General features: G+C 42.1%; 1 protein-coding gene across 7 annotated transcripts in view; it reads right to left on the reverse strand.

The window, feature by feature from the left end:
- Positions 1-11818, reverse strand: part of LOC120947986 (SCY1-like protein 2) — a 113773-nt gene that overhangs the window by 60101 nt on the left and 41854 nt on the right. For all 7 annotated transcript variants that reach the window (XR_007452025.1, XM_040363917.2, XM_049606441.1 and 4 more), the window contains exons 4-5: positions 4685-4810; positions 4415-4513 (exon numbers count right to left, since the gene is read on the reverse strand). Coding sequence is in view for 6 of the 7 variants with exons in the window: in XM_040363917.2 (XP_040219851.1) it covers positions 4415-4513; positions 4685-4810 (225 nt within the window). In the remaining variant the exon portion in view is untranslated. The remainder of the gene's footprint in view (positions 1-4414; positions 4514-4684; positions 4811-11818) is intronic.

Below are 11818 nucleotides of genomic sequence, written 5' to 3' on the forward strand. Positions count from 1 at the left end.
TGAGTGAAATGTTTACAGTACCGATACCGACGGGAAAATGATACAATCCAGGTGTTGGAATATGGATAAGATGGAAACAATTGCAAAACATAGTTGAACAAGAGTCTCATAAAAATCAACAACAACACAGGGCAATATAGACGATGGTGGTAGTGCTCTAAACAACTTCAACCTGACAGCCAGTCACTTGGCCGAGTTGGATGGATACCGGGACACCATGAATGTACAGCATGGAATGTACACTTTTCCATCAATTTTCAAGTGGCAATAGTATCGCTACAAATGCTACATTTTTCTTCCTTCTTTTTACTTTGCTACACCATACACGCTCATACAAGCGTTGACCATTTTCATTGAAACATTTTTCCCTTTTTTGTATGGGTCATGAGTTGTTGAGAATTTGAAAGTACAGTCAAGCACTTCTCCCTTTCCTCGTATTTACAGTGGCCATTTACATACTTGACCGAATTGTTTTAGATTTGATGAGTATGTGGAATGAAATTGTAGAAAAGACAAACGCATTCACCTTCAAAGCGCTTTCATTTGATTCGGATCGGATCGATCGACCGTGGAAGAAGAGTAGAGTGTCCTTGAGTGATAATTGCACGAAGAATGTAGAACGATAATGAATTTAATCTAGCGACGCTAGAACGTAGCGGCCAGCAATCGGAAAGGAGCGAGATGGAACAGCTCCAATTAATTAGGAATTGCTGCTCGGCCATGCATCGGTGAGTGGGAATGGATCGATTTCTATTTTCGCCTAACGTTACCGAGCACGACCGTCCATTACTTTTGATGCTGCCTCCGGCTTGCCTGGTGCTGGTCATCCGAAGTCCCCGCCCAGCGGGACTCAGGCAGTAAAGTGTGGCCTAATGTTGCAGGGTTAAAGGTGTGGTACAGATTTTGGAAGCGCATGGTAGCGTTTCGATCGACTATATTCGCTATACAGACACACACACACACCAACACGGCTGACCACGGGAACGTGGAATGGCAGCATGGTGCTAGGCGGCTAGACGAACAAACCGGAAAGGCATCGAAATTAATGAGCCTACTACATGCATGCACTTGGGGAATTTCTGTGCCATTTGGTGCGCGTTCACCAGTTTCGGCAGCGGATGGAGTCATTCACCACTGGCATTGAGGGGTTTGGACACGGCAGTTTGCACCAAATCCGGCTGGTAGGTAGGCAGAGGCTGGCTGTGCGGAAACGAGTGAATTGCACCATTCGATGGAAGTACTACGGATGTAATGTTTGGCTTTCGGTGTGGTTCGAGTTCTCGGTAATTTCGTTGACGAACGATATTCGATATCATTGCTGTAATTTTGCGCCTTGCCATAACAAGTGAAATTATTTATCGTTATGGTGTAGGCTGCACAGAGCACGCCCGTACGTGTGTTTGCACAATTTATTAAAATGAGCTCATTTTTGTTTATGCTTTAGCAAACATGCATCAGCAAATGGTTATTTGATTAATGGTATCAGTAACCAATGGTAAGATACGGGATTGGACGCGATTACGATATTTGTTATTTGTGCAACTTTATCATTTTTTCGTTTATAGTATCAGTATCAGAAAAGCAAGTAGCAAACGTAGTTATTGAATCGTTACCTAAAAGTGGTTTGATGTTATTTTATTATAATTTTACAAACATTATTTTGTCATATACTACATATGCACATATGCATTAAAAGCCATCTGTTTCAAGTGTTTATTTTTTAAAATTTATTAAAGCTTTATAAGTTGGTTTATGTTGATTCTTTTGTTTAAAGTAATGCTAATGCTCAGAGATTAGTGTAGGTGTAGATGCCACGTGATGGGACAGTATCACTCTAACGGCAAACGCAATATGCTGGCAAGTACGTTGCTCTTGGCTAATCGAGTCGAAGAAATGAGCGTTTGAATGATTTAAAATTTTGAAAATATTTAGTGTACAAAAGTAGATGATTGAAGTATATATCTTGTTGTTGGTGCATTTCTTTTAAACTTTTTTTTTATCGAAAATAAAATTCAAAACTAATTAAATGACTTCTATATACAATCTACAAAAAAGGATGAAAAAATCGTCTTCTTAAATCGCACAACCTTCGAAACTGTCAAGAAAAACGAAAGAGTAAGGCAGTGAAACGCTACCAATGCAATACATTTTTGCGTTATTGGTCACATATTAAAAATCAATAACATATTCCACTACGAGAGCCGGTCTCGTAGTACAGTCGTCAACTCGTACGACTGAACAACATGCCCGTCATGGGCAATCCCCAAATAGACCGCGCCGCCATACGTAGGACTGACTATCCTGCTATGGGGGGGAATCAATTTGTCACTGAAAGCCAGCCTACTACAAGTGGGCACAGGCAGGCCTTTTGACCGACATCGGTTGTTGAGCCAAAAAAAAAAAAAAAAAAAAAAAAAAAAAAAAAAAAAAAAAAAAAAAAAAAAAAACATAATCCATAAGTCACTGAACGCCAACTCCACAAGTGATACAAGCAAGGCCTTGACCGACAACGGTTCTTGAGCATAGGAAGAAGAATATATGATGAATGGTGTTTGGTTGTAATGAATGAATAATCATGAAAATGTTATGTATTACACAATTTTTTGTTTGTTTTGAATTTAATCTTGCGTTGCTTCAGAACATATTTTCCCGTTTTTCTCTCATTGAGCCCTTTCCTTTTTAAGTTCGTAGGCTGAAATTTTCAGGCCTGTCAGCTGTTTGCATTGTGTAGCAGTTTTCGAGCAGCTATCTATGTGGGTATAGTATACAGGTGGGATTATCCCAAAGTGTGTGAATTTAGAAGGTTGATTTTTATCACTTCTGCTTCTGAATTAATAGTTTAAAAGTGTTTTGTGTATTTGTCAGGTTACCAGAAAAGCAAAAGTTTTCAACCGTCCTATCAATAAGTGACGTCCTAATTTGGTTACAAAAAAGGTGATATGAGACCACCAGGTTTACTTACACTTTGATTCTAGATTCCACCACCTTGCACCTCTTGCACCTTGCACCTTGGCATAAACCTTGGGATAAATGAAAACATGGCCTTGTTTCTGATTCTAGTTTTGAGGCTGAAAATCGCGGGCTAGTTTTGTGTGTGGTTTTATATGAAGTGTTGACATGATTTCAGTCGCCAACTGTCAAACTCCACATAAAAGCAGGCTAGTATCGTGAAAGTCCCCATTATTAGCATCGTTGCAAAACTTCATAACTCATCATAACAAAATATGTTGATATTGCAATGGATGCATGGTTTTCGTTAACCAAAACGCTGCCAGCCCTAGCCAAAAACTCGAAACAAACATCGACCATGTCCAAAAATGCGCCGATTCGTGTTTCCCCTAAAGCGCTAATGCACCTGGTTCCATTTCGGCTCTCGCAAACAACGTCGTGTTTAGCTGTTTGTTTTCTTTCCCCACTCATTGGATAACGAACGCCGCCGTTCATCGTAAAAAGCTCACCGGAACAGGGAGCAAACTTTTCCATCCTTAATGGTCAAACCGAAAGGGAGGAAATTTCCGGAGACATCCATCTATCGTTCCATCTATCCGTCCATCTATCGTGCGCTCATTAGCTTCATTATGCGAGTGAATGGTCATGAAAGGAAATGAGTTAGAACGAGATAATCACCGTTCCGCACGATTGTGTGGCCGGTGTCGTTCCGTTCTGGTCTCGGTCCATTACACCGGTAACAAAAGAAACACTCGAATTAATACCGCCCATCCTACTGCTCTCCCTTGCCATCCGGCGCAATCAGTAATGGAGCGAGCACTGAAAGAGTTTTCCTTATTGTTTACGCACCTCCGCTAAAATGTTGGGAGGCAACGTGGGAATGGCGTATTTTGCTGTGGCAAATAGGACTGGAATCTCAAGTTCGCAGCAGCAGTAGCAGCAGCAGCAACAGCGTGACAAACTATTGTCCGTAATGTACACTCATTTAAATAAATAAGAATGATAAATGTCCTTCAAGGTAAAACTCGCAGTTTTACTCTCAACAAGAAGCTTCTTGGTATTGTTCAACTCGTTAGTGAAGTCTGCTTACGCTGTCACAGCGAGTGAGTCAGTTGATCAACAGTTTAATGACCCTAGGGTTGTAAAACAGTCGTCTCGCTACAGCAAACCCAGTCAATTGTTATTAGGTGCAGCTTAAAATCAACATTGCTGCGGGATAATTGTAGAAAGTGTGATAAACTCCGAAAGTCTTTGTTTCGTTTCGTAGAGAGTAGGTATTTTTTGGCTCGCTTTAATCATCCCTACGCGGGCATTCGTTCATTGCACTGTAGCGGGCGACACTCCAGCCGTTTTTGGTTTTGTTGATCTCAAACAGTGTCATTTCAAACAACACAGCTTAACATCCCACTGGCGACGCTGAAACACGATAGCTTAACGGTTAGCAACAGTAGCCGAGGTCACTTACCTGATAGGCCAGGATGTTGGCCAAGCTGGCGATGACGGGCTCGGTAGCGAATGAGAGCGTTTCCGAGCTTTCCTCGACCGTGTGCATGATCTGCAGTATCTGTGAAGTAAACCGGGTGGGTGGAGAAAGTATGATAGGAAGGCATAAATATTAAACACAAACGCGTTCCGGATGCACTCAGTTACTGCCTGGTGCTCTGGTCGGCCAGCCAGAGTGTGCATCAGTAGCATTGCAGCTTTGCTATTCATTTTCCCCCCTCCCCCTGCATACCTTGGGGTGCCGAAATCGTTCCAGCTGCTTTACCGATGCTCGCAAAATTTCCGTAACCGTCTCCTTTCGCTTTGGTTTGTGCAGCTTTTCGGCCGTCCGCTTTTCGAACACAAAGATCGAGCACTCCTGAAACGGGGCAGAATAAAAAAGATGGAACAGAATGAAGGTTTTTGTGTTGAATAAACGATGATGCTCATGTTTTAAGAGGATACCAATAAATAGAGTTAACTGAGGAGGATATGCATCCTTTGTATCGCACAAGGAACGGCTTTGTGAAGGGATGAGTTACATAGGACTTCATAGTAATAGTGGATAATAAATAATGAAACAATGATTACAATTCATTTAATCTCTTTTTACAGAGCTCTAAGTAAAAAGGATGTACAGTCTTTCCTCGAATTACGCGACACTTGAGTTACGCGAATTTTTATTTTTGACAAGTTGTATGTCAAATCAGTACAATTATCTCCATCAATTGTCAAATGAAAAATAATTTGCAATGTTTCCAAAAGCTTGATATCACAAAAAAGACGGAAATAACCTAATTTTCTATACGAAATACATAAATAAATTAAATACAATCATTAATAATTGAGTATATTTTGGCTATAAAACGTGATATTCGACTTACGCGATAATCCGAATTACGCGAATGTATCCGGAACGCATGACATATCGAGGAGCCAATATCGATTCCGATCACTACTTGGTTGGCTTAGTGATACGTTGTAGAATCGCCCGCCCCCGCGCCAATGGGGGCGGAGAAAACACGCAGGCTCGGCTCAACACGGACTCTCTAAGGGACATTGCTGTCCAACAGGAATTCAAAACCGCTTTAGAAGAGTCTCTACTACCAGAAGACAGATACGAAACTACGAGCGAGAGGTGGAACGCTCTAAAAACAAAAATAATAAACTGTGCAAGAAATATACTCCCACCACGTCGTGGCAACACCAAATCTGGCTGGTTCGACGATGAATGCAGACAAGTGACCGAACGTAAGAATACTGCATACCGAGCAATGCAGCAACGGCATAGAACGCGGGCATGCGCAGAGGAATATTCACGGCTTAGACGCGAAGAGAAACGAGTTCACCGCTCCAAGAAGCATGCTTTGGAAGAGCAAAACATGCGGGAACTCGAGCAAACCAGAGAGGCGTACGGACCGAGACGAAAGTTTTACCAAGCGATAGCAGGTCACCGAAACAACGTTGTACCTAAGGTAACCTGCTGTCGCAACAAGGATGGAGATCAGGTCAGTAACCAGCCAGAGGTCCTCTCGCGGTGGGCTCAGTACTTTGATGAATTACTCAATGACCAGTTTAGCGAACAGCTAGAAGCGCCACTAGCAGATAATGTCATGCTACTGCCACCTAGCATAGATGAAACACGAAAGGCTATCCGTCGGCTGAAAAATAACAAGGCACCCGGAACCGACGGAATTGCAGCCGAACTGGTCAAGAATGGAGGTGCACGACTAGAAAACGAGATTCATCAAATTGTTACTGAGGTGTGGGATAGCGAATCGATGCCTTGTGATTGGAATCTCGGCATCATCTACCCCATATACAAGAAGGGAGATAGGTTGGACTGCAACAACTACAGGGGTATTACGGTGTTGAATACCGCCTATAAAATATTCTCCCTGATCCTTCAGGATCGCCTTGTCCCGCACGTCGAAGAGATAGTAGGAAACTATCAAAGAGGATTCCGAAACGGAAAATCAACCACTGATCAGATCTTCACCATGCGGCAGATCTTGGAGAAGATGGCTGAATACAAAAACGACACATACCATCTCTTCATAGACTTCAAAGCCGCATACGATAGCATAGCCAGGGTAAAACTGTACGACGCTATGAGCTCATTTGGAATCCCGGCCAAACTGATAAGGCTAGTTAGAATGACTATGACCAACGTCACATGCCAGGTGAGGGTGGATGGAAAACTCTCAGGACCTTTTGCTACCACCAAGGGTCTGCGCCAGGGGGACGGGCTTGCCTGTCTCCTATTCAACTTGGCGCTAGAGAGGGCCATCCGCGACTCGAGGGTCGAGACTACGGGAACCATCTTCTATAAGTCAACCCAGATCCTGGCATACGCTGATGATATAGACATCATTGGTCTGCGGCTCTCCTATGTAGCAGAAGCCTACCAAGGGATTGAGCAGGCGGCAGAGAACCTCGGATTGCAGATAAACGAGGCAAAGACCAAACTGATGGTGGCAACATCAGCGGACCTACCAATAAATAATCCAAATCTACGTAGGCGTGATGTACAGATAGGTGAACGCACTTTTGAAGTCGTCCCAGAATTCACCTATCTTGGGTCAAAGGTCAGCAACGACAACAGTATGGAAGTTGAGTTGCGCGCAAGGATGCTGGCTGCCAACCGGTCATTCTACAGCCTGAAAAAGCAGTTCACCTCAAAGAACCTGTCGCGACGGACGAAGCTGGGACTATATAGTACCTATATAGTACCAGTACTCACATATGCCTCTGAGACATGGACACTGTCCAAATCTGACGAAGCCCTCTTAGCCGCGTTCGAGAGGAAGATGCTCAGAAGGATACTTGGCCCCGTATGTGTGGAAGGACAATGGAGGAGCCGCTATAATGACGAGCTATACGAGATGTACGGCGACCTCACTGTCGTACAGCGTATTAAGCTCGCCAGGCTCCGATGGCCTGGCCATGTTATACGCATGGAAACGGACGACCCAGCCCGTTAAGTCTTTTTAGGCCGTCCACAAGGGCAGAGGAGGCGTGGTAGGCTCAAATTGAGGTGGCAAGATGGCGTGGAGGCGTCCGCCATTAAGGCCGGGATAACGGACTGGCAGACGAAGGCGCGAGACCGTGAGCGGTTTCGGACACTCCTGAGGCAGGCCAAGACCGCAAAGCGGTTGTAGCGCCGGATAAGTAAGTAAGTAAGTAATCCGGAACGCATTATTCGCGTAATTCGGGGAAACACTGTATTTATCGAATAACCTGCTACCCTGAAGAATGTACGATGTACAATGATTCATCATAATAGTTGCAGACGTAAAGTATATTTTAAGACACCTGTTCAGATTCAATGAAAATATTGCTAAATATATACGTCACGCGATGCTTCCGTTAAATCGTTTAAATAACTTTATTTTGAATCTTTAAATAATACACTTCCTCGCTACAGGCCGAGCAAGACTGAAAGTATAAACACACTGAACCATGAACGTCATCAAAATGTCGAACGAAAGCCATGCTTTCCAGTGCTAAACATCTAAACACGGGATTTCAAAGTATGTACGTATTTCGAACATCGGTGTGCGCCATTGCTAAATATAAGGCAGCGTAAAATATTCCAGGAAGCTGCTCGAAAGTAAGTCGATCCTGTTTGAAATTGTGTGCGCTCACTGGAGTGCGGTATTGCTTTAAATTCGTCAGTCAGCGCTCGTTAAGTTGCAGAGGGTGAGCGTTGTTTTTGTTCTTATAGCTGTCTTGAGCTAAAAATAGCAAAGAAAAACAATACCAAAATACCAATAAAGGTATAAAAAGATTAACGAAGTGTCTCGCATACTGGTGAATGACATTACAGAATCATTGTTGGAAAATTATATTAGAAAATTTAATGCTATGAACACTCGCTTCTATCTGGGACTTTTGAATTTTCTCTTCGAATTTAATATTAATCGAAAGCAAGTTTCTCATTACAAACAACTTGAATAAAAATCATTAAATTTTTAATTTAGTACAAAATAAGCACTGTTTTGATGCGTAATCGTATACATATTTTACATTACAGTGCTATGCAGTGCTGCTCACGAATAGCATCTGCATTGCGGTACCCGAAACGATCGCCGAAGTGCGTTTCGACTTTCAAGATCTGTTATTTGCCACTCTAACTGATTTGCTTCGCTGATTTTTAGTCGTTCGAACCATTTGACCGACGATTGATGGATCAACCTACCATTAGTGGAACGATAACGGGTTCCTCCTACCATAGTGCATAGTGCATTACCAATGTGCATTCCAAGTGTGGCAATCCCGGGTAGGTTGGACTCACCTTGACATAACATCAATGAATTTACTGATCCCCTTTCCAACCGCACCCCCATCTCCACTGGGAAACGCATTTCTTGCGTTTAGTGAAACATTTTCCCGCTCGAAACTTGCCAACCAAGCAGCTTGCGACGCAATGTTCCGGACGAACGAACGAGCGACCGTCTTAGTGCTGGAAGCGTTTGTGTACCACGTTTGCCGGGCGAACCGTCCAACTTTGGTGTCGCTTGTAAGCGCGGTGACAAATCACTATGCCGTGATTCTTTGTTGCCCTTTGCTCCATCTCACTCAATGGAGTGTTTGTCGTCGGTTTTTTTGCCTTTTTTCTCTTCTACGTCAAACCAGCCATATCGTGCTGTCTGTCCCTGTCTTTCCCCACGTCGTACGCGAGCGAACATTCCAGGCGAGATTTTGCAGAAAGCGGTGGGTGTTACAAACACTTCCGCACGAATAATCAAATTCATTCCGTGGAAAATTGAATTTTATTTCTGTTTTATAGTGTTGAAATATTTGTTGCCTCTTTGAAAAGCGGCTGCATGAGTATACCGAGCGGTGCTCCAACAAAAATAAAATACGCCAAACCATTACGGTACCGCAGTAAGGTTTATATGCTTTGCTGTTCACCTTCATGCGGAGCAGCGGTGGTGGAAAGAAATTTTAGGCATCGTCAGCCGAGATTTGTTGCGTACGGCATGAATCTTAAATGGCTAACGAAATGCGTTAAAATTGCGTGAACTGACGCGTGTTTTGAGCATTGTGTATGTGTGTTTTCAAGTTTTTGTACAAGAAAATTCGTGCTGGAGGATAAGCATGAATTTTACCCAAATAATACAATTGATGTACGTGCAGCTTCGCGCTGTAATCAATTTTTTTTATCACTTTCAACATTTGGACCAAAATCTAGGTTTTCTTGGGCAAATGTTAACATTGCTGCCTTTTTTAAATTTGCCCCGGTTCGCCTCCCCCTACTGGTGTACCCGAAAGTTCAGTGCTATTTACTGTAACCGAAATAACGGGAAGAAAAACTCTAATCTGCTGGCGGATTAGCTTTGTGGCGCACAAATGCGCCGAGCCGAATTTGTTGAGCAAATAGTGGTTAAGGTTCGTACGGGTACCTTTTCCGGGGATTCTTCTTTCTTCCTCTCAATTCAAACATGCCTTCCTGCCCTTCAGCCGTGCATTGAGTTCTTCCCATCACAAACATCCCCAAACAAGGGGGATAGATTTGCAGGATTTGAAATGAAATGGAATGAAAAAAGAAAAGCGACACCGGCAAAGGGATTTGCCGTTTTGTTGATTGTCCGCGCTGATGTTTTACTCCGGTTTCCCAAGAAATCGTTCGCAGCGTTACAGTTCGATGCGACCTTAGCAATATTTATGACCTGTAAAGTTTTGCGTCCCGAAAGCAGCAGCGAGTTTAAAATGTGTTTGACTGACGCTTGTACTCTTCCGGGATTGCTACCGCTTAAATCAACAATGATTTGTTCGATGGAAATCCTTGAACGAAAAGATAAAGTTTGCGCTTCCGATGAATTTCATCGGTTTGCCCAACGGCCGATGGACTAATATGGTTCGTGAATTTGCAAGAGCACATAATTATTTGCGTTCCGAGGAAAATCGCCCGAATTTGATGGAGATGGGCATCAATAGATGGCAGTTTGATTGTAAAAATAGTCTAAATAAACAGAGCAGAACACTCCATGAGAACAAACTTTAATTTTGTTTTACATCGAGAAACAAACCAATCAAAACGTAAGACATAATTGTATAATAAATACAATGTTTTGATTTCATCAATTCGTTAAACAAAGTATTTAAAGATTAAAGATAGTATGTGAAATAATATGAAAACTGCAAACAATGTCGAAGTTTGTACACAGTTTATCAGCCCGATACATCGATACATATATTAAGTACTGACTGAAGTGCCAATAAAATAGTGGCCTCTCGATTTGCTGCCCCTAAACGCCCATTGATTATCCGCACTATACGTATGATGAGTTTGATTTTTTTTTCATTCAGCAAGCCGTAAGAAACAAAACCTATGACGAGCCTGTTATTATGTCCCCGTTTAGCGTGTTCCGTGCCATCAACTCGATGAACATGTTTTGCATTTTGCAGATGCAAATTATCGTCGGTCACCGTAGTAATTGCAATCGTCTACACCTTATCCGGGAGGCGTTTTGAGTGAATCAGCACGATATTGGCTTGACGGTGCTGCTCAATGGAGTGGGTTATCAATGAACAGCTTAAAAACAAATCCTCCTAGTACGACTTTTCGAGAATTTTAATGTTTTTAGACAAATTGAAAGGGAAAGCTAGTTTTTTTACTCATTAAAATTATTGCACTTTTTGTACTGCATTTCCCACAACGTTTCATACATATTTCTAAGTCAATAAAGAGATTAATTTTCATGTATAATAATCAAGCGAAACAACGCAAAACATCGCTTGTGCAACACAACAAGTCATTAAATAATACAAACAAATAGAACTCTGTCTCATAAGACCTAAATTCTGTCGATCAGTCTTTTTATATGTAATATCGAATTAATACTGATGTTTTGTAGCATAGAATAAAATCCAACAAATGATATATTTCACTTGCCCAAATAATTAATTAATATCGATTTAAAATAAACTGTTTTGTGACAAAACATGTTAAGCTTTTGTTAGGACATTTGTTTGCTATCAGCATAAATTAGAATGTAAAGTAACATGGAAGCTTTACATTCAATAATGCTAACAATTTTAAATAGCTTTAAACATTTTTATTCAAAAAGACGACCGTATTGCTCGTGCTGTTTAAATAAACTTTATTTACTGTGCATTTCTCTTGAGCCGATATTTTTAGCAATACAAACAAATATGTGTTACCCGCCCGCATCCCTACGAAACCGCACAAACGATCGTTGTCATGCTGCTTCACGAGCAATGTTTCAAGCACTGTTAAAATGACAGTAAAAAAATGAATATACAGCGTCGATTAGCGCTCTATTGTGAGCGCTAGCGCCTTTCTTACCATATCGGGGTGAGCACAATACTCTTCCTCAGCTCCCGGCAACCAACCGTTGCAACAATGGGTGCACGCACG

Source organism: Anopheles coluzzii, chromosome 2 (assembly GCF_943734685.1).
Source record: "Anopheles coluzzii chromosome 2, AcolN3, whole genome shotgun sequence".
In the NCBI taxonomy this organism is placed as follows: domain Eukaryota; kingdom Metazoa; phylum Arthropoda; class Insecta; order Diptera; family Culicidae; genus Anopheles; species Anopheles coluzzii.